The 24693-nt window shown below is 36.1% G+C and overlaps 1 protein-coding gene across 1 annotated transcript in view; it reads right to left on the bottom strand.

The window, feature by feature from the left end:
- LOC120536756 (trinucleotide repeat-containing gene 6B protein-like) overlaps nt 1–24693 on the bottom strand; it is a 99779-nt gene that overhangs the window by 21069 nt on the left and 54017 nt on the right. Inside the window, 10 exon segments of the mRNA XM_039765241.1 lie at nt 2621–2791; nt 8491–8655; nt 11668–11845; nt 12274–12402; nt 12476–12628; nt 18892–19017; nt 19933–20082; nt 20611–20759; nt 21808–21856; nt 23581–23658. Coding sequence (XP_039621175.1) covers nt 2621–2791; nt 8491–8655; nt 11668–11845; nt 12274–12402; nt 12476–12628; nt 18892–19017; nt 19933–20082; nt 20611–20759; nt 21808–21856; nt 23581–23658 — 1348 coding nt within the window.

Raw genomic sequence — 24693 nt, 5'->3', positions numbered from 1 at the left:
ATGTCTGTCCACCAACGCGTTTACCATCCAACCTGACAGAACTGGAGAGGATTTGCAAGGAGGAATGGCAGAGGATCCCCAAATGCAGGTGTGAAAAACTTGTTGCATCTTTTCCAAGAAGACTCATGGCTGTATTAGCTCAAAAGGGTGCTTCTACTAAATACTGAGCAAAGGGTCTGAATACTTGGGACCATGTGATATTTCAGTTTTTCTTTTTAATAAATCTGCAACAATTTCAAAAATGATTTTTTTGTCTGTCAATATGGGGTGCTGTGTGTACATTAATGAGGGAAAAAAATAATTTAAACGATTTTAGCAAATGGCTGCAAAGAGTGAAAAATTGAAGGGGGTCTGAATACTTTCCGTACCCACTGTATGTATGTGCGAGTGTGTGTGTGTGTGTGTGTGTATATTATATATATATATATATATATATATATATATATATATATATATATATATATATATATATATATATATATATATATATATATATATATATATATATATATCAAACACACACACACAGTAGGTTCCCTACATGCAAAAGAGTTCTGTTCTGAGCACATCTAATTCAGCCTAGGCCCCATCAAACACAATGTAATCCCCAACCATTAACACCTACAGCAAACATGTACCTGTACAGCTATTTGTACATAAGAAAATGCTTTTTAAAAGTTATTGTTACAAATTTCTTGTGTATTTATACAATAAACAGAAAGTAAATTTTTGTTACCATTGTTTTTCGTCAGCTGATATCGCTGTTTACACTATCAGGTAGGCTACGCATGCAGGCCTAACCTACCTCTTGTCAACTATTATGAAAAACTATTTGTATTGTACAATACACTATAAAGTGCTAGCAGAAATTAATCAAAAGATATCTGGATTCATATTTAATTTGAATAAAAGTGTATGCTTTCCAGTTAACTATCTAGCACACGATACTGGATTGGACATCTTCTCTTTTATCATTGCAGATCAGTTTAAATACCTAGTGGGAAACATCCCAAGTAAACATAAAACTTTTTTTGAAGAAAATTTTGCTGTCTTCATGGAAAAGCTTAAGCAAGGTCTACCCTCCATCTCACTTTAGCAGGGATAATTAAAACTGTCAAGATGAATATCCTTCCCAGGCCTTTTCTATTTCAAAGCATCCCCATATACATTAACAAGTAATTTAAGAAATTAGATTCAATCATAATCTCATTTACTTGGAATTCAAAATATCAACGCATCCAAAGGGCGACCCTACAAATACCTACAGTATAAGGTGCATGATTCTACCTAACTTTCAATTTCATTTCTGTGTGGCAAATATACAAGCTAAAAAAACCTGGACATAGACACAAATAGATGAACACACACAGGCTTGTGTAGAAATAAAATCCTGCAGTACTTTTCTACATTTCTTGCTTTGTGCCTTAGTAAATAAAAATTACTGCCAGTATACAAACAACCCAATTGTGCTTCATTGACTCAGAATATGGAACCAATGTAGGAAGTACTTCTAGACAGAGAAACTTTTATCTGTAGAACCTCTGCATGATAACCACCTTTTTCCACCCTGTCAAACTTTAGTTTTTAATGTCTGGAAATTGTACAAGATTCAATCACGTAGAAATTTGTACATAGATAATATTTTTGCATCCTATGAACAATTACACTGAAAATTTAGCTTCCCATCAAAACAATTTTTCCACTATATCCAAATATGAAACTTTGCCAAAACAGAATCTGCCCAATTTTACTCACCTCCAACCTACTTCTATTCCAAAAGAAATAGTCATCAGTCTTGAGGACTTAAGAGCATTTATATAATATATAAAAACATCTTAAAGTCCCTTCCTTTCAAAGATCACAGAGTGCAGTAGGAAAAGGATCTCTCTACATTTCAGAGAAGATCCAACCTGTGAACACTCCAATCAAGCTCCAGCCTCATTGGGCCATATGTTTTAGGCATGCATCAAATTAACATCATACTGGACTAAAATCTTTAAATGCATTTCAGACAGTCTTGGTGTCACAATCTCTACGAATCCACTAACAGCTGTGTTTGGTGTACTCCAAGATAGGCTTAAAGTAGAGAAGGACAAACCAACCACAATTGCCCTTACTTCACTATTAGCACATAGACTTATCTTGCTCCACTGGAAGAAGCTTAGCTCACCTCTTAGGTTAATAAGTAACTGTATAGTGTAATGGGTAGTACATAACTGAGGTTATATACCATTTGAAATGGGAAAAAAATCTAATTCTCACTTAGATCTGTTCAAAACTTTAAAACCTAGCAGGATCTAATAACATTTTAGAATAAGCATGTATTTTGGGGAAAAGATTTTCCCCCCTCTTTTCTACTCAAAGTTTTACTGTATGGAATGTTACATGCTTTTAATAAAAGTCAATAAAATAAAAAAAATTGCAAGGACACCATCACTGTGCTGTTTTTATATGAATTGTTTGTCTGCATTGATACCATGAAGCATAAAATATTGGTATTTGAAAGATGCATGCAAAAATAGCATCTTTCCATCTACCACTAAAGTATTTTATTCATTCGGATTGGGTGGAAATTGCAGTGGTCAAAAATTTAGAACGAGTAGTACAGAAATGTACTTACCTGGTGGCCAGCTTGGATTGCTGCTTTTGCTTCCCATCTTGTTGGCAGAAGATCTAGGTGGTAACCAGCTGTCACCTGAAGAGACTCCATGGCCACTAAGGGCATCAGAACTCATCTCGTACTGGGAGAATGGAGAATCTACCCGTACCTTCACTGGTGGTACCACAGCCCCTGTGCCATAAACAGAACACACTGTATGCAGCAACAGCCTTACTAACCAATCACCCCAACTGCTATTATTCCCCTGAAGGACAGCACTATTGATTGGGGAAAAAAATCTAATCCAGGCTAACTTAGTGAACTACTTCTTAAAACGTGAAATTGGCAGGTAAACAAAACACTCCCTCAGAAAGAGATGCTAGAATCAACCCTTATTTTAAAAAAGAAAATGAAATATTAAAGCAAGCAAGGAGGAACTTGCTGCAGTCCACATATCAAACCCATCATTCCTAATTTGTTTGACAAGTCTAACTCCCTTCCTTGGCACTCAAAAAGTCACTTGCTTTTGTGAATACTATTTATCTTCTTCCTTAGCTTTTCCCATTTTTATATGTGGTCGCTACTTATACAAAACCCCTTTTGTTATATTTTGTAGTCAATACCAGGAAAAGATTAACTTTAAGTATATCACAGGTAAAGCAGCAGAAGGAGTCAAAAAAGAAAAAAAAACTAAATTTGCTATCTGAGTATAGCAACGAAAAATAATTTCATCAGGGGAGACCACATTTCTTTAAAATGTTTTAAAAAGGAACAAAAACATGTGAACAATACTGTATATTTAGACTCTTGTTATACTAAACTGGCGAGTGTTGGGATTGCTGGTTTTGGAATAATACACACAATATAATTTTCTGCTGTTGACCTGAGCTATCCTACCTGATCCCCAGCTCCATCAACATAGTTTTCTTTGGAAAGAACCATTTCTCATCATTTGAGAGAAATGAATCCCTACATTTTCCACATTCCCCACAAGCATTCCCTAATTTTTTGTTGAAAGAGATGTTATAGTAACACCTGGCATTCTCTTTATTTCCTTTATAATTTTAGACACTTGACTGTTCTGCTAGTTCTCATCATGCAATTTACTCAGTAGAATGTCTCTGGGAACTGCCTCGCAGTAAGGAGACCTGGGTTCGCTTCCTGGGTCCTCCCTGCGTGGAGTTTGCATGTTCTCCCTCCTTGTGCTCCGGTTTCCTCCCATAGTCCAAAGACATGCAGATTAGGTGCACTGGTGATCCTAAATTGTCCCTAGTGTGTGTGCGCCCTGCCTGTGGATTTGTTTATGCCTTGCACCCTGTGCTGGCTGGGATTGGCTCCAGCAGATCCCCCATGACCCTGTGTTAGGATATAGCGGGTTGGATGATGACTGACTGCCAGCCATTTCTATCTTCTCCTTATAACAAAATGGAGATCAAATCGCACATATTACAGATGTGAGGTGCCATTTGTTTACAGAAATCATAATTACGTTCAAGAAAGTACTACGGTCATGTGCATATAGATTTGAAAATGTCCAAGCATGGCTTGCTTGACATTTATTGAACTGTGTTATATCTGAAGGAGTAAACACCAACTCATCACTTTACATGTACTAGAGTTTTACTAGGACACAGCTGTACCAGTTATTGGAAGAAGATAAAAACAACAGACCTACTCAGTAATACACCAATTTTGAAATTGTTTCACACTATAGTAGTCTAAATACTAGGACAGCAGTGGACTAGTAATTAAGTAAAATGTAAAGATCAGCAAATATACATTTTCTTGTATTTTCTTTTTAATGACAAATATGTTCTGCTTTTTTTCAGGTGAGTAAAACCAGAGTTCCAAGGTAAGGTAGTTATTTCAGATAGGACAGACAGAAGTTTCAAAATAAAGCAGCTATACTCACTAATCATGGCACCAAACAACATTTTGGCTAGTGCATGCAAGTAAATATGCTTCTGACGTAGTATTTGCATAGTATAAATTCCATAAACCTATAATCCAATGAAATAGTTTTTATTACACTCAGAACCAAAGTACCCCTCAGAACAAACACTGAAGGAATTTATTGGGACTTTACTCATATGCACAAGACCCAAAAATACCGTGGGTCAAAGTACACACTAATAGACTCATATTGTATATAAACGTCTACACGTGTAAATGCGTGTGTGTGTCTGTCTGTAATAGACTCATTGTATATATCAGTCTACGCGTGTAAGTGTGTGTGTCTGGCCTGGAACTGAGAGGTGGAGTCGGGGTAAGAGAGCTCCACCTCTAAGGATATGCAAGCGAGGCCAGCACATTGGCAAAATGAAACCTCCAAAGAAAGTCACTCGCTTTGCCGCTAATACAGAATCGAGGTGAGCACATCGGCAAAACGGTCTCCCTTTTACTTTTCCTCCTGCTGCTAATATACAAGTGAGGCAAGCATGTTAACAAAATGAATCCTCTTAGGAGAAAGATGCCCAGAGTGGTTTCTTTTCAATTACCTGACATCTCTACATTTCAATTTTTTTCTGACGATTTCAATAGTTTCTAGGACGCTTTCACAGCTAGTGTTAAATAAAGGGTGTAGTGGTTATGAAACATGCATAAACACTCTGCAACTATGAACACCACAGATTTTTTTTTCTTCTTCTATTAAATAACTGTTACATTCCAGCCATGCCTAAAATACAGTGGAATGAAATTGTGTTACTCAAGACCAGAAAAAGTGCACATTCTGGCTGTTCTTGATTTTATGGAGACAGTCTCTAAGAGGGGTGTAAGGAGTCTCTCAAAGCAGAGGGTTTTCTTCTTGAATCTATACTTAAAGATGTCCTCAATGGAGGGGAGACCCCAAAACCCTCTCAGCCATCCCAACCACATGTTGCCGAGTCTTCCTATTAGACACACTGTAATTTCCACACCAGGAAGTAATGTAGCTTGTCAGGACACTCTCAATAGTGCCCTGGTAGAAGGTGGTGAGAATGGAAGGAGGGACTCTCACATGCTTCAGCCGCTAAAGGAAATCTGGGAATGGATGGCCATTATAGGTCCAATCAACAACGCAAAAACATTTAAGATTTTTTAATGATTTACAATATACAGAGGTGGTCAAATGTAGGTTTACAGTTGTTCACAAACGAGCAGGTTTTGATTTCTACACTCAAACACACTTTAATAATAAGTAGACAAATACAAAAATAAATACAAGAATAAATGCAATGTATAGCGTAGTCACAATTGTAAACCTATATTTGCCCACTTCTGTATTAAGTCTTATGATATACTTACAAAATACAGCAGTATTTCAACAGGTAAAATTGCTTAATGCAACACGGCAAAGCAAAAATCTTCCACATTTGAAAGGTTTCATTGGAAAGAGTTTAGTTGATCTGGATTTCTTATTCCACAAGTTTCCAGAACATAGTTATGGTTCTTAATACAGGGTGAGGCAGAAAGGACGGACGTCTCTAAAATGGCTGGAACTCACCACTAGGTGGAGTGACAGATGTGCGGTAGGTGGCGTTAGGTTCGCAAAGTCTTAGCATTTTTTATTTTCTTTTTAGTTGAAGCCATGGAGCCGTGAAAGATAGAACACCATGTTTTTGCGTATGACTGTTTTGTCAAGAACAACCAATCTATTACCGCAGTTCAGCGTGAGTTTTGTTACCATTTCAATATCCACAGAAATAAAGCTGTTCCCACTCGTAACACTGTCCTACGTTGGGTTAAAGCACTTCGTGCATGAGGTACACTAATGAACAAAAGACCGCCGGGGGCTACAAGAACGGCACGTACCCTGAAAATGTGGAAAACGTACGACTAGCCCTGCTGCGCAGTCCAAGTAATTCTGCTCGGAAGCATTCTTCTGAACTTGTCCTCAGTAATCATTCGGTAAGGCATATTTTGCATTTAGACCTGTATTTCCATCCTTACAAATTGTCAAATGCTATTTCAATATGAACTCAAATCTTTCAATAAATTTCTTTGTAAGAAAAAATTAACAATTTTGTGATTTTGTAAAAAACATCCGTCCTTTCTGCCTCACCCTGTACTTACCAGTGCATTGTTCAACCTCAGTTGTTGGTGATTCCTTATAAAGCAGGCGTTTTATTTATGTAAAAGGGCTGTCAGCCTATAATTATAAATATGCTATTTAAATACATACAACTGTGCATTTGTCTGTGGACTATATTCACATACATTTCTATAAACGGTACATATTAGTAGACCATTTATTTACATGTTTTCTTCATACCAAAACATTATGTCATACACAAAAAGCTGAAAACATTAAAAAAAACAAAAAAAAAACTGGCTCGTTATCAAATACTGATGAAGGTTCCATGTTAATTAGCCTTTGGGGAATAAGCATTCTTGCTCATTTCACAACAGTTTCAAGTATTAATAGACTGCAATGCATTTACATTCCAACAGATATAACTCCACAAAAACAAAATCCAAAGAATTGTCTCCTACAAGTCTATAATTTAACTACCAAAATATGCTGTTATACTCCACTGTATCAGTTCCCTTCAACAGGGTGTAGTAATACATGGTCATACCAGGTAGTAAACTCTAGGGATACTCAGATAAATTTGAAGCCATTCAAAATGAGCCAATGTTTCATTACAAAGTAAATGGTTGGAGATCTCCAAGTTAGGCAATAGGTATTAAATGTTTTTATGCTCCGTTTTTCTAAGCATTACAGTAACGAAAAGCTGTAGTGCTGCTACTTTAAGGACGTCAAATTTATGTGTAGTTTTTTTTACCAGGCAGCCATTAAATAGTGAGGAGCCAGGTTTAGGAGAAGAGGATTAAAATGTTGAAGTGGAATAAGCAGAGAATCATAAATCTAAGAAGTTGTCCTGTGCATAGAAACAAAAGGTTGACAAATGTATTGCCAGGCTCAACTTAGAGTGGAAGAAAGCTGGCCTGTATGCTGCAACACCTACAACTGAATGGAAAAAGAATACTGATACAGTTGAAGTATTAGAATTGTGGGTAGTAATTGGGAGGAGAATTATTTTGCTTTAGGATTTTTGATAATGTCATTTAAAATACGTCAAATGTATATCCATTTCAGATTATTTTTTTTCCTAATAAAACATGTACACAAAACACTAAGGGACATTTATTTTATTAAAAAATGTTATTTTATGATCCCAGGATGAGGCATGAAGATTAAATATCTAGTCATGGTGGAAATTAATGTAAATAAGTGGCTTAAAAAAAATCAATCAATTCTAATGACAATGAATAAGAGAAAGGTAGTGGCACTAAAAACCTGATCAGGGCCTCCCTAGTAGATTGTCTTTTCCGCCTTGGATTATACACAAAGCATCTTGTTTAAGAAAAACTTTTTCAGATACTCTTCAAAAAAGATTCTACGAAGCAATTTCTTAAATATGCATTTGACTCTAGTTTTATTCACAAATTTCCCACACGTGTTAATAAACTGGTAAACTTCAGGGAGACTTAGCATATGTGAAAATCTTTATTACATGTCTAACCAAAGTGTAACACAATGTCAATCAATATATTAAAACAAATAATTGTATAAAATATGTGTATGTTTTACAATTTAAGATCCCAATGTCAGGCTCCAGATAATTACAACTTTTTCTTCCTAGTATACTATGTAAAATAAACAATACTTGTTTCAAGATTAAGATCAGCTCTTCCTGCTTTTATGCTTATAATAAGTCTGCACTACAGAAAATCAATTCACTTCTAATCCCACTGCCTGAAAATGAGAAAATCTCAACATATTAAAACAACACTAGAACAATGAGGATGAAAAAAACCTGAAGGTTTAAAAGAAATCCCAAATCCTGTCTGTCAATTATACAGATCCTGCTTTACCAGACCTTTGTCTGCCATTAGATGGGTCTTACCATTCTTGTGCAGAGTGGGTTCTGGAGGGGACGCAGCTGGAGATAAGCCATCCATCATAGATGTCCACTGCTTAAAACGAGACTGTTGGGATCCTGCATCCTTATTCCCACCTCCCACCATGGAAGGAAAGTCTAAACTTCCAATATTGACGTTGGAACCAAAACCTTGAAAAGACAAAGTATAGTTAAAATAGTGTAACAAGATACATCCTATAATAAATGGACCTAAAAATGTCATCTCTTCTAAGCTAGTCCATATCAGATTGGTCGAGGCCCAGGTTTAATGTTTGTCACGAATACTGTTAGCCAACAGGGTGCTAGGGGAATTTGGGCTACTGTTGACAAATGAAGAATATGGGGAAGGCGGGTCCAGAAGCAGGTGGAAAGGAGGAAGGTTAAGAGAAAGAAAATGAGGACAGGAACTTTGAATTTTTGCAGTATTTTAGCAGATGGTAAAGGGAGAGACAGTCAATATGATTGAGAGAAGGTTGATATATTGTGTGTGCAAGAGACCAGACAGAAGTGGAGTAACTCCAATTGTATTGGATGTGAGGAGAAATTAGAAAATGGTTATCCTGAAAGAACAGTATGTCAAGAGTGTTTTGGAGGGGAGTAGAGTATTAAACAGACTGTTGATTACGAAGCTTGAAGTTGAAGGTGTGATGAAAGTTGTTAGTGCATATACTCCACAAGTTGGGTATGCAATGAATGAGAAAGATTTCTAGAGTGAGGCTGACGAAGTTGTGGAGAAAGCACCCCGCTGCATGCACATGTTGGTGAAAGGATGAGGAGATGATGGGTAGGTATAGTGTAAAGGAGAGGAATGAAGAAGGTCAGATGGTAGTGGGTTTTTTTTACGAAAAAGATGGACATTGCTTTGGTGAATAAGTATTTTAAGAAGAGGGAGGAACACAGAGTGAAGTACTAGATTAGAGGAAGATTAGATCAGAACACTCTAAACGAGAACAGGCCATTCAGCCCAACAAAGCTCGCCAGTCCAGGTGAGATGCTCACAGGTAGATTATATCCTATGCAGGAGGGTCAGTCTGAAGGAGATTGGAGGCTGCAAAGTAGTGGAAGTGGAAAGCATAGTTAGACAGCATAGGATAGTGGTTTATCAGATGATGTTGGAGAGCAGGAAGAGAGAGGAGAGTTAGGACAGAGCCAAGGATCATATAGTGGAAGTTGAAAAAGAAGAATGTAAAATGGAGTTCCGGGAGGAAGCAAGACAGGCACAAGGTGGCAATTAAGAGTTACCAAATAGCTGGGGAACTACAGAAGTGGTTAAGGAGACAGCTAGAAGGGTGCTTTGAGTGACATCTGGACAGAGGAAAGAGTGCAAAGAATGGAATGTGAAGGTCCAGGAGAGTATACAGAGAAGGAGGTTGGCGAAGTGGGATAGTCAGAGAGATATAGAAAGTAGACAAGGTGCAAGGTGATAAGGCATAAGGTGAAGAGAGAGGTAGTGATGGCTAAAGATAAAGCATATTATTAGCTGCATGAGAGGTAGATCAGAGAAGTATTATTAGAGTGGTACAGGATATGTACAAGAGAAGTGCGACAATAGTGATGTATGCAGTAGTTGTGATGGATGCATTTAAGGTGGGATTACATCAGGGACTGTCTCTGAGCCCTTTCTTATTTGGAATGGTGATAGACAAGTTGACAGACCACATTAGTCAGGAATCCCCGAGAACTATGATGTTTGCTGATGACATTGTGATCTGTAACGAGTGTAAAAGCATGTTGAGGAGACCCTGGAGTGGTGGTCGAAATGATCTAGAGGAGAGGAATGAAGATCAGTAGGACTAAGACAGAATACATGGGTGTGAATGAAAGGGAGGTCAGAGGAATGGTGAGGATGCAGTGAGTAGAATTTGCGAAGGTGGATGAGTTTAAATACCTGGGATCAATAGTACAAAGTAAAAGGGAGTGTGGAAGAGAGGTGAAGAAGAGAGTGGAGGCAGGGTGGAGAAGAGTGTCAGGAGTGATTTGTGACAGATGGGTACCAGCAAGAATGAAAGGAAAGGTCTACAAGATGGTAGTGAGACCAGCTATGTTAAATGGTTTGGAGACAGTGGCACTCTCAAAAAAACAGAGACAGAGCTGGAGGAGGTACAGTTAAAGATGTTATGATTTGCATTAGGTGTGACAAAGACGGACAGGATTAGGAACTAGTACGTTAGAGGGTCAGCTCAGGTTGGACGGTATGGAGACAAAGCCAGAAAGGAAAGATTATGTATGTTTTTTGACATGTGCCAAGGATGAAGCTGCTGGGCAAGAGGAAAAGGGGAAGGCCTAATAGGAGGTTTATTGATGTGGTGAGAGAGGACATGAAGGTGGTGGGTGTGACAGAGCAAGATGCAGAGGACAGGAAGATATGGAACAACCTGACCCGCTAAAGGGACCAGCCGTAAGAAGACTGTCTTAAGTTGAAAACCCTTCCCACTGTAACTACGAATTCACAGACAGTAACATGAATCGAGCTAAAACAATAACAATTTGCTACACAATTACATGAGCCCAAAAATGACAAACTATACAAGCATTCTTAAGTCCCCAGCACTACGGACAATTAGGAATACTTTTCTAGAAGATGTATAAATTAATTTCTTTACTTACAAATATACCTGAAGTTTACATTTTTTTAATTAAATGTCATATTGCTTGAATTGCTACCTTTCCCCATTGTCTTCACAGCCTACTCTTAAGCATACAGGAGATTTTCACTTGAAAACTAACATAGTTCTTTGGTTAAGTATGACATTTATTCAGTAGAAATGTTTCAATTTAAAACAAATGTAATATTTGTCTCTGTATGCTACAGCAACTGCTTGAATGACCTTGATCATTTGGAGGTGTATGATCATTTGTCTCCTGTTTAAGCACTTATGATCTACAGAAACCAGGATTTCTGAAAACCCCAGTCTAACAGCTTTTAAAAGAGTGGAGCATTTGCTAAACAAATAAATCTAAATGAAAATGGCTCTTTTCACTCATGATTTTCCTAAGAAAACTAATAGTTAAACACACAAACAATACTGGTAAGAAGCCATCTTTGCTGGTCACATATCAATATCATTATCGGTTTAAATATCTTACTGCACCTAAAAATAATCTTATACAACCGCAGAGTGTAACATACTTAAGCTACAAAATACACAATACAAAACTCACCAGGGTACCCAGGTATCTGTCCTTTGGCGTGCAAGTCTGATATCCCTCCACCCAGACCTGAGTGCACCAGATTGTCTTGGTGTTGCTTAGACAGATGAGAGGGCGAGTGCTTTAAAACCCCAGTAGGCTGTTGCTGCTGTCGCTGTTGCTGCTGGAGGACATTCATCATTCTTGCCAACTTTTTAGTGAAAGGGAAAACAGTAGAAAGAACGAAATCAAACTCAAAAAAATATTCCTTAAAATACAGCACAGACAAAGTAACTTAACAGAATGAAAATACCTATCAATCAGTATTCAACAATTGCCATTTTAAGAGATCTAAGTGACTGCAGTCAGTGTTATAGCATAACCTTTCAAATGAATACTAAAGGTTGTATGTTACTTATAAAGTCCCTGCAACATTCTTAGCGATCTATTAAAAAGTCAACAGTAGCCTTTTTAAATTGTATCATAAATGATTTTCATGCCTGCACCCAATGTGTAAACACCAAAACTGACTTAAACAACAGGCATCTTGAACACATGTATAGGCAGCTAACAACTACAGATGAGCAATGCACATGTGTTTTGCATGAAGACTACAATAACAAAGTTTACCATACTCACCTGTTGCGGGTCTGGCTGTTGTCTCACACTTTGGGGGAATTTTCTCTGGTTTTGAAGGAGCTGCTGCTGCTGTTGCTGCTGCTGTTGCTGCTGCTGCTGCTGCTGCTGCTGGAGAAGCAGCTGGTAGGCCTATGCATTTAAAAAATATTGTTATATTTAAACTCACTAAATTAATTAGGATCTGCAGTATTGTAATACTCACCAACTGGAACTGGTGAATCTGGGGAAGCTGGCTGAGCATGGCTAATTGTTGAGGTGACAACTGAGACAAAGGTGAAAGCTGTGGGGCCACATTGAAAAGCCCAGGGTTCAGGCCACTGTTTGGGGGAAGCTGTTTCAACATGGAGGCAGAGACCTGGGCGGGGAGGAGAATACAACAGTGATTAATCATTCCAAGCTGTAGCAATGATAGACCTGCTCCTTATCCCCATTACAGAAAAATGAGGAATGATCAAAACATTGATCTTGACCTATTGAGAAAAAGTCAAATCAAAAACTTAAATTTTTCAAAATAACATAAAACATTAACTACATTATAACATTCAAAAAGTTTTTCAATGCCACACAAAACAGTCTTGCTGGCAAACACATTTAATTACCCCCTACAATATCAATATCCATTATAAAGTGGCTATGCTGATGTCATAATTAGAAACTGTTCTACAGAAGCAAAATGTCATAATTAGAAACTGTTCTACAGAAGCAGCCCTTCAGTTTGGGGGAATTATTGGTATTCATATAGTGGCCATATCTGGAGAAATTAAATCTATAGAGAAAGAGTAAATTGAGAATTCATAGTAAGACTCAAAAACATCTGACCATCCCTACTAGACTAAAAGCTTGAAATACCATTTAAATTAAGTTTTAAAAAGTTCCAATGGAAGTATTAATTTTAAATATTAACCTGACAGACTATATTCCAAAATTAAGTCACATATTATATATTTATTGACTCAAATAAGAATAAGACACTTGAACAGAGAACATCATTCAGTCCAACTGGCTCATTTAGACCTATGTCACTTTTGTCCAGCAATAGTCAGCTGCTGCCTTCATGAACAATCTTACTGAGTCACATGTAGTCAGTGGCACGCTCCCCATGAAGCTGGTCAAAGAATCTGGCAACTCAGCAACTCACTCCAACTAGTCTGTAACTTGTTTCAAAAAATTTGTCATTAATCATAGGGGTGGGCTTGGGGTACACAAGATCAGACAACCAATAACTGCTCATCCAGAACGAAGAATATGGAACTACGAAAAATAAGGAACATTGTTGTTCTGGACCCTAAAAACAGAAGAAAAGTTTCTGTTTTACATAACACAATGGAATAGGGGGAAACACAACAAAGGGATGAGATTGTGTATGAACTCACAATACTTGTTACCCCTTCGTACAGCACCAGCTCTGTCAGGCTGCATGCTACTGGCTGAGAGAAAAAGGGGTAAGCAAAACTTTGTTGGAACCTTGACACACAGTCATTAAATTTGACATGCCATGAGATTTTCAGTTTTGTAAACTGAAAAGGTCTGGTGACAAGATCAGTAACTGGATTTAGCAAGTCTGGCATACTCTATGACTAGAACTTGTTTAACATAACAGCTTTAGTCAACTTCTGAATTTATGATCTCTAATGTGCATTACTGTTTTTTTTTTTAAAGACAAAATGTCTGGTTCTTGTACATGATTCATAGGTATTTAAAATTTTGACAAGTATTTGCAGTGAAAACTTTTAATTCTTGTTCTGTATGACTCAGTGACAAAACTTGGTGTGCTTTTGTATAGGAGAGTGCACATCCAACACTATTACACTGTTTGAAACATCCAACTCTAATTAGATTACAGAGAAGCTATTAGCCTAGATGTTTAAGCACTGACATTCCAGACTGTAAAAGAATGTAAACAATGAGTTTAGTAATAACAATTACTATAGTAGTGCATTTTTTTTTTTTATATACTACTAGGCGGCTTCGCCCCCTGCTTGCTTCCCTCGCCAACCCTGTGTTTGGTTTTCCGGATACACACTTTTAAGATTTTTTTTTTCTTTGAATTGTTGCTATTTCATTACTATCACTTTTATTTCAGAACTTCGTTAAAAACAATATTTGGAATCTTTCGAGTCCCAACATGCTGAAACTTTTAAATGAGGTCTGCGAGACATGAGTTTATTGACTTTGTACCATAATTCAGGATAGGTTTCTCCGTTTGGAATTTTAGCACAGACAAAACCATCTACATCAGTGTTTCCCAAACTCTGTCCTGGGGACCCCCTGTGGCTGCAGGTTTTTGTTCCAACCAGATTCTTAATCAGTGACAACACCTGATAGCACTGAGCTCATTTAATTAGCTGGTATTTTTTTTCTTTTTTTCGACATTCAGAAAAGCATAGCAGCGTGATTTTCATATTTATGTAACATTTATAAATATTTCTGCTTTTGTTATAAATGCTTAACTCTCTTTTGTTGATTTCAGTATATGTTGCCCTTTCTCTGTTTTCCCCCTTCGTTGAATCTTAATAATGACAATTTCAGATGAGCAGATGAGACACGCTGGCAAACAACACACTGAATATTCAAAGGCTGCAACTACTTTAGAGTCAGACCCACTAATTAGTAAATAATTAAACAATTAGAACACCTAGAAAAGTAGAATGAAAATCAAAATAAGGATTTTGTTAAAATGAAAAAAAAATACATTATTCCTATATAACTGCTTGGTACATTTTAAGATATATATTTTTTAGCAAACTTAGTTTTCAAATTTCTATAATCCTCCCCAAACACAGAACTTGGGAAATATCAGTTCACTTAATTAGCCCAGGAGTTCAATTAGAAACAGAAGCTGGTTGGAACAAAAACCTGCAGCCACAGGGGGTCCCCAGGACCGAGTTTGGGAAACACTGATCTACATCATCAGCTGTTAATTTTTTTTTGCAAAGTAACCAATAAATGCATGTGAGGTAAACTCCAGTTTTGAAATTCTCTGACTTAAACTTCAAAGCCTTACAATATTTACATACTTCTAACATATCACCTATGTCCATATATTCAATCTCTATTCACCTTTTCACGTTTTTTATCAACGATCTTATTAGTGATAAAAAAATAAATTTTATTGCACTAAGTGAAACGTGGCTTAACTCAGACGGCGCGGCTGTTTTAATCGAATCTGCGCCTCCAGATTACAGTTTTACTCGTGCAGACCGCCAGGGAAAAAGCGGGGGTGGCTTGGCAAACATTTACTCAAGCCGGTTAAAATGTAAAGATGTCAGTTTTGGTAAGTTCAAGTCCGTTGAGTATCTCGCCGTTATTATCCACGGAGATTCTCAAGTTCTAGTATTATCCGTGTATAGACCTCCAAAATTCAACGCGTCTTTTTTTGAGGAATTCTTTGACTTAATGTCAATTTTAATTACTAACTATGCCACACTCCTAATAGTTGGCGACTTTAATTTTCATATAATCAGTGTGATCTAAAAGTAAAAGAATTTATGATCCTCCTGGATTCTTTTGATTTGAGGCAGCTCGTAAATCAGCCTACACACAAAGCAGGTCATACGTTAGACTTAGTGATTACTAAAGGACTGAAAGTTGATATAAAGCAGATAATTGGTATCGGTCCAGCAGACCATTTTCTTCTACTTTTTAATATAGAAATAATGATAAAACACACCCATGAGAAGCATATTGTTAAAAAAACGCTTCTTTGACTCAGCAGCAGCTTTAAAACTTACAAACACTCTAAGCAATCAGTCCATTTATAGTGCCAACTATAATAGCGAGGATAATGTAAATAGTAAGGTGGAAAGATTTAATACTAAAGTGAGAGCTGTTGTTGACATAGTTGCACTGTTATACCATGGAAGACCCAAAGAGTGTCTGATTTAAAGAGAACATGCCGCAGAGCGTAAATGGAGGAAGACTAAACTTAATATCCACTATGAAATATTAAAAATTAAAATAACAGAATACAATAACACTGCCCGTCTTGAGAGGCGCTACTATTTCTCTAAGATTATAAATAACAATGCTAGTAATCCCAGAGTCTTATTTTCTACAATTGATCGCCTACTAAACCCAGGTAACTCAAAGTAATACCTCCTAAGTACTTCCAGTAAAACCTGTGAGGCTATCGCTGTATTTTTCAATCAAAAAATTAATGATATTAGAAATAACATAGTATATCCCTCCAACACTAAAGATTCTCCTAAACCCCAGCATTCTGCTATAAACAAATTAAAACTCTTTCACTAGGATAGATTTACCCGATTTACAAAAAATAATATCTCAATTAAAACCCTCCATCTGCGTCCCTGACCCAATACCAACAAGGTTTTTCAAAGAAGTATCGGGCGTGCTAATTGATCATGTTCTTGACATAGTAAATTCGTCATTAGATACGGGGGTCTTCCCAGACTGTCTTAAGACTGCTGTAGTTAAACCCCTTCTTAAGAAACATAATCTTGACCCCTCGGCTCTTGAAAATTTTAGACCCATCTCTAACCTGCCTTTCTTAAGTAAAGTTCTGGAGAAGGCAGCCATTATGCAGTTAAATGACCACCTCAATAAACGGTCTGGAATCCCTACAGATTTTATTTTTTTTCTCAGCCGTCTGGAGTTTTTTTTTTTTGTTTTGTTTTTTCTGTCCCCCCTGGTCATTGGACCTTACTCTTATTCTATATTAATTAATGTTGACTTATTTTGCTTTCTTACTGTGTCTTTTATTTTTCTATTCTTTATTATGTAAAGCACTTTGAGCTACTGTTTGTATGAAAATGTGCTATAGAAATAAATGTTGTTGTTGTTATTTCTCCAAGTAATAATTTCTCTTTGTTTGCACTAATACAATCTTAACTTTCTTTTTATTTTAACACTTTTTTCTGCTTTCATATTCTGTATGCATGTGTATCGCGCCTACTTTTTTTTTTTTTTTTTGGAGTCTTTTGAAATCCAGTGTTTTCATTATTTCTAATCTGCTCTGCATACGTTTGGCCCCCTTGTTCTTTAACATCTTTATGATGTTTTACTTTGTTTTATACTCTGTCTTATTTCTGACCTCGCTTTGTCCTGCTACTGTTTTCAATGACACCTGGTCCGTGGTGATTTTTTTCCCTTTTTAGAGTAATAATTTCCGTTTGTTTGCGCTACTGCAATCTTTACTTTCTTTTTTTTTTTGATACTTTATAATTTTCCTGCTTTCATATCTTTAACTTTCTCTGCATTTGTATCACATCAACTTTTTTTTGAGCTTTGTGAATTCCACTGCTTTCATAATCTCCAACCTGCCCTGCATGTGTATAGCGCCCACGTTTATGAACGTCTTTATGAAGTTCTACTTTCTGTTACTCCTTGTCTTTTAATTCTGAGCCTTATTGGATGTGCATTTTTTTCAATTCCACTTGTACCAGGCTTATTACTACTTAACCATTTTTTACTGATTTTGCTCCTTGATTATTCTTTTTTTTTTTTTGGATTGTTTTGCTCTCCAACACTTTTGAGTCTCTTTTCTTCGCGCTGCTCTTTCTTCACTTAGTCGTCAACGTTTCATCCACAACGTATTGTCCTTATACACTTTATATGTGCTGAGAGGCCTGGATCTGTGTGTGCTCAAAGCCTCTACACGATAGAGTGTTTTGCTGCCCATGGTCATATTTGATATTGGTTGTTAAGTAGGGTGTATCTTGCAAGAACCTCATGTTCTACATTCCCGCGAGACGGTCCTGGGTCAATCTCTTGGCACAAAGTCTCATGTTTAAGGTCCTCGCGAGACGCTCCATGGCCAATCTCTTTCGTCTCACAGGTCTTTAAGTGTCTCCCTAGTCTCTCTCCCATGATTTTTTTTTTATAATAGAGAGATTAGTTTATGTTTATTATTGTGGCTTAGATAAAGATCAGAGGACACTTTTTAATTTAAAAAATTAAAACTGCAGCAATACAAGTAATTCCAAAAGGTTCACAAATGTTTCTTGCAACTGCATACTTATTTTTCACATACTGACAAATCTGAGTTAAGATAAATAAAATAAAAAAAAAGTATTTTGTTCTAGCAAGATGCTGAAATTTATAATGCAAGGCATAATCATGTTTAGAATACTGAGTACACCAAAAGTGTTTACATGGAGTAATAAGCCATTTTCCTTTGTGAACGAAGTAGAAATCCCTAGATCCTAAAAGAAACTACATGATTTTTCTTTCACCATCTGCATGGAATACTGGCTGTCCTGGCCTACAGTAATTTTTATTGGCTTCTGCATCTGTGCAATGTACCAAGTCATGCAGGATGCCTAGATCTAATTACCTGTGCTAGAGCTCTAAAATAAAAGTGCTGGTATGTACTGATGGGTGACTTACACAAACACTTCCCTAACTGGAATGGAAGAGGATAGCTTGCATTTCCCATTGTACAATTTATAACAAGATTTCTCAAAGTGGATATTACACAACAGTATGTGTGTACCACTGACTGCCTAATATTTATACATATGAACAGTTATCTCCATTCTTATAGTATCGTATAGGCAAATACTACATAAAATCTTTCCTAATCATGGTCTTAATCATAACTCCAAAGAAAGAAATTTCTGCATCTTGATGTCAATAACTACTAAAAAATAGACATACCTGAGGGGACAGAAACTGTGTAGGCACTTGGTTTCGTAGACCAGGGGAATTCATTGTGGGCACCGTTGCTGGATGCACACCTCGTGATTGTGTCATTCCGCTACCAAACATCCCATGATTGCCACCCTGTAGGAACACAAAGATGTATTTTGGGAGAAAAAACAAATAAAAATAAGCCTGCACATTGTCGGAAATCAAACATAAGCTTTGAGAATCCATTTAAAAAAAAAAAAAAACCCTTTACTGCTCCTTCCACATCATTATCATTCTGCAAACCTCAACACTTTGTTTTTTTATAACTATTTCTCTATCATAACCTGAAAGAATAACAAACTCTTTCAGTTTTAAAAAATTGCTAAAAAAAAAATTCTCCACAACCAGCTGTAAGAGGCTGGGGGAAAAAAAGACATCTGAACAGTTGGCAAAACAAAACTTTTGCCTGCCTTATACTAAGTGAAAGAGCTGCTAGTGTAGGAGGTGCCAAGTCAATTTTAAGACGGCTTCAAAATTAATTATAGAAACAACTAACTTCATTAAAGGTTCACACAAACACAAAATCAGAATTAACAGTTGTGTAATTGACTTAACTAATTAAAAAATGGGTTCATTACAACAAATATGTTTAAGAATTATACACAAGAATAAAACAAAGTTATAAAATCAACAATTAGATTAATGAATATTTGTCAGAATGAATTACGGAGTAAATCGGCAAGTAAAATAAAATTTTTTAAAAAAGTATAGATAAATTCAGTGAGCAATTAAAACACAAATTACACCTATAAAAGGTATACATTTATAAGATTTATAAGAACATATCAGAAAATTGTTTCCCCACAAAAAAAAAAATCTGGCAAATTGTACAAATATGACTGATAAGTCTATATTGGCATCTTTTACTACTATTGTAGTGGAGCTAAAATGGCATTTAAATGCTTTGACTTATATTTGGGAGAAAGTTGCATTGGAGGGTGAACAAGGTCTTGAAGCAGCAGAGCCAAAGCTGAATCTTAGCAATGCAAAGAAAAGCAGGTCCCTTACTTGTCGAACTGCAGAGCTGTAGTGCTGGGGGTTGAACCCAAGTCCTGAGCCCCCCGATGGGGAGTGCTTGAAGCTGGGGGGAGGGGAAAAAGGGGAGCAGGGGCTGTCTTCCCCAAGGCACCCATCCTGATTGGAGAAAGGCAAGGTCAGCTGACAATATAGCAGAGAGAAAGCAGCCAATCAGCACAAATTAGTGAACAAATGACAATCAAGAAAAAGACAACAGAAAGGCCCAGTGAAGAAATGAAGAGCAAAAGTTAGTTATCATTAGACATTGTTTTCTTTTTTGGTGGGGATGAGAGAAAACACCAACACCATTATACAGCAAATTTCAAGTTGTACTAAAGCAAAACTGGGCAATCTTGATATCAATAGGTTTCCAACGGTTTCTCCACTTAGATATATTGGAAAACTGTGTGAAGATGTGAGATAGCAAGTAGAGTCAGGAGTCTCTGCAAACACTAAAGGCAAAGCTGCTATAATACTAAAAGATGTATTTCTGCAATTAATATAAGAGAGTAAGCCATTAATGCTTTGCACAAAATGTTTATGTACCACAAAAACATCTGAGGGGTTGGAAAACTGGACAGGTTAAAAGAACTGAGCAGATAAAAGTGTTGAAAATGTGAGTTGAGGAACAGACCAAGAGAAACTGCACCCTTGAGTGCAGCCACTCACCTTATCATAGTAGGTTCCGGGGTCAACCGGTCCTATGTCTTTGGGATTGGGCTGGCGGAAGACCTGTCTGCCCTTCCTTGGCTCTCCATTGTAGTCGCCTAAGTTCATCCCTCGCTTGTCTGTGTCCAGTTTCTTATCCTGCAGTGGGCCTAAAATAAAATCAATCAAACAAAAATACTTCTATGAGATTGCTAGCAATAGAAAATGTTTTATTTCTTCACTGATGACCAGGAGTGCTCCACCTTCAGGCATGTGATGCATTCATCCATCTTTCCGTAATGCTAAAATTCTGGTAATCTCTTCCAAAAGGGCATGTATGTGGTCACACTGCCTGAACCAGGTTACCTTACAACACACCCAATCTTTTAATACTGCAAAAGATTCAAAGCAGAACTCACCACACAAACAGCAGTGTGAGCCAAGTAACTACTCATGACAGTGGCAACAGGACAAGAATAACTGACAGACAGTGGCAACAGCAAAGAGAAAAGTGCAGTGCATTTTTGCTACGATCTGCTCAATCTACAGTTATATGGCAGGTGCCTAGCAACACTGCCTCTTCTGATAGGCTCTATCTATAAAGGTAGCCACAGTGTACAAATAAAAATATGACTTTAGAAGGACATTAGAACAATTGTGATCAGAAAAGGAAATTCAGCCTAACACGTCTGCCCATCCTATTCAAGCAGATCATCAAGATAACATTAACTCAAGATCTGAAGATATCTAAAGTGCTATTCCCTACTGCACTACTTGGTAATTTACATACCAGTCTACTAGTGGTATTTCCTGGAATCACAACAACAAGGATAGGGTGAATGTAACATACCCAGCACAGAAACTGCCACTGTTGGATCAAAAGGCATGACAAGGTTGCCACCACCCACTTAAAACTATTCAGTTATGCTGGGCAAAGGAAATGAAGGATGCACACACAGTGCTTTATACGCGACACTCAATATATTTCATTAAAAAAACACTGACATTTTAAGACTACTTAACTAGATAATATAATGTTCAATATTAAAATCTTTCATTTATTACTCAAGAACTAAAAAATTTCTCTGAACAGAGATATGCAAACAAAGAAACTGTGCCTTTGCTAAAACAACACTACCATTTTTCTTCCAATCACAAAGCTAAACTAACCACTGCAGAGAGGTGACAGAAAAGAGTTACACAGAAGTAATAACTTACCAACTGATACATCCATCTTATTGCCAGTGGGATCATCAGCTTGGGTCTGCTGAAATAAATAGATATTTATAATATTGTCCATAAAAATTCACTGAATTGGTTACAAAATAAACAAATTCAATTTATATTATTGGGTCACCCTCAAAAATATCCATGTAAGTATATAAAATCAATACCAATTCTAAATTAAAGATTAGGGTATGATCAATCAAAAAGATAAGTTTAGAGACTTGACTTGTTCTGTATAGTGCATTAACCCATGAGCTGAATGACAGCACTGCAAAAAATTAAATCTAAGCAAGTGAAAGGCTTGTCAATCCATTCATTACATTTTGTTTTTCTTATCATAAAATTTATTAACTTGTCAAGAAATTTGTATTTATCTTAATTGAAGAAATCTTGCTTATCCACTGGCTGATTAAATTTGCTAATGTAAAACCTACTATATTATTTATCAACAAAATCTGCCAATGGGGTTAGGTCAATTTACTTGACAAGATTTTTCTTAAATAAACCATTCACTGTGAGCTACAATGTTTTAAAAAAATGAAAAGGAAAAATATCAGAAAGAAGGTGTAACCCACAAAGTGCATTGATAACATTACTTTTACTATGTACCAAGTAAAAACATTTTAATAAAGTTGAACTTTCAACAAATGGCATACTGAAAATATTCATTTCGTCTATTCAGTCGCTCGTCTCCTTTATGTCTATTTCATGTTACACTACTTCACCTGCTCTTACATGGCTAACCTTCTTCAAATCTTGTCACAATATTTTATACCGAGTTCAGCTCTTGTCCTATTTTAATGTATATTTTGCAACACAGTCCTGGAGAATACTATTTCATGCCAATGTATGCAGGAATGCAGTATATGGATGGCATGATAATAAAGCTTGACCTCTAAACTTTGGTTCATTTGCTCACGTCACAAATTTTTATTATTTGCTCATTCTTTGGTAAGATTGTCCAGGATAAATAGCACTGACCTGAAATGTTTTTTTATAGTGTGATAACTGCCAATAAAGAAATGCCTGATACTATCCTTGAGCATATTTTGTCATTAATACAAATGCACAGTTGCTGCCACAATGGTGAAAAACTGTTGCTGAAGTAGTGGAAAGTAGGGAAACCATCTTGACCTTTCCTCCTTAATAGTTCCTTTTCTGTGTTACTGATGTTTATTGCTCAATGCATACGGCTCACTAGATTTTAATGAGCTAGGCAATCAATATAGTTGTGGAATAAACAATCAGAAAATTTTTAAGTGTCTTTTCGAATATGACAATGACTCTGGTCCAAAAACATGGAAATATAAAAGGGATACAACTATAAACAAGGTATACGTTTGAAAACAGCAGAGCTGTTAGAACAAAAAAAGAGACAACTTCAAAGGTGAAATATTTTCTAGATTGTTCTTAATTTGGTATAAATCAGCTATGCACATTCTTGTGACAAGCAGTGAATATCTGAGTCACTCACCACAGCACATACAGGATTATGAACATGAATGAATAATTCTAACATAACAGTGCAAATTCTAAAGAAACTGGCGAGCAGCTGTTGGAATATTCAATCCAACATTCTGCATAGAATATTGGTAATATTCAAGTTCCTTTGTGAGGGATCTGACTGCTAATTTAGAGCTCAATAGGGAAAATTAACACAATTTACCAAAAAACGAAATTAGTTTAGCTTCTTTATTCATCTTCCAGTAAAGGATAGCAGGACACTTAATGAGTATGGTAATGACTCTCGTCATTTTGCCTTACCAGTAGTCCCATATTTGAGAACTGTTTGGATAAAGAGTTCATCCATGGTTCACTACCACCTCCTCCTTTTAAAGATCCCTGCACAAAGAAAAGTTTTTCATTTAGTAAAATTTATATACATTTAATTTTACCTATTCACAAAATTTTAAAGTAAAAAAAATTAAAAAAAATCTAAAAAGATTAAACGAGTATTACAATACCCACAACCATACCAGCCTAAGAAACCCGTACAACATGTTGACTAATGTTGTTGTTGGGGTTAGGGGGAGGGTGAGATAAAGTGCTATAAACCTAAAAAGTGTTTGTATAAAATTAGACAAATGAAAAAAGTTAAAGTGTTATTTTATTTAGTAAATGATTACCTAAAGGTATTCATGTTAAATAAAGTTTGTTTAATATTGCCAGTACCTGTAACTTTGAGGTAACTGGCATCACATCCAAGACTACTCAATGCTCATTCCTACCACTATGATGCTACTTTACATGCCACAATTAAGTGTTGATCAGTGAATTTCGCCGAACCATTATTGTGCTCACCCTTGTTCTTCACTTTTTTTTTTTAAACTAAAAATTTGGCTGGTTTATAAACAGACACATACACATATATACATATATATATACACATATATACATATATATATATATATATATATATATATATACACATATATATATATATACATATATATATATATATATATATATATATATACATATATATATATATATATATATATATATATATATATATATATATATATATATATACATATATATATATATATATATATATATATATATACATACATATACATATATATATATATATATATATATATACATACATATATACACATATATATATACATACAGTGGAGGAAATAATTATTTGACCCCTCACTGATTTTGTAAGTTTGTCCAATGACAAAGAAATGAAAAGTCTCAGAACAGTATCATTTCAATGGTAGGTTTATTTCAACAGTGGCAGATTGCACATCAAAAGGAAAATCGAAAAATAACTTTAAATAAAAGATAGAAATTGATTTGCATTTCATTGAGGGAAATAAGTTTTGAACCCTCTAACAAAAAAGACTTAATACTTAGTGGAAAACC

Source organism: Polypterus senegalus, chromosome 10 (genome assembly GCF_016835505.1).
Source record: "Polypterus senegalus isolate Bchr_013 chromosome 10, ASM1683550v1, whole genome shotgun sequence".
Lineage (NCBI taxonomy): Eukaryota > Metazoa > Chordata > Cladistia > Polypteriformes > Polypteridae > Polypterus > Polypterus senegalus.
Note: the sequence above shows the minus strand (reverse complement) of the source record. Positions and strands in the feature narration are given on the sequence as shown.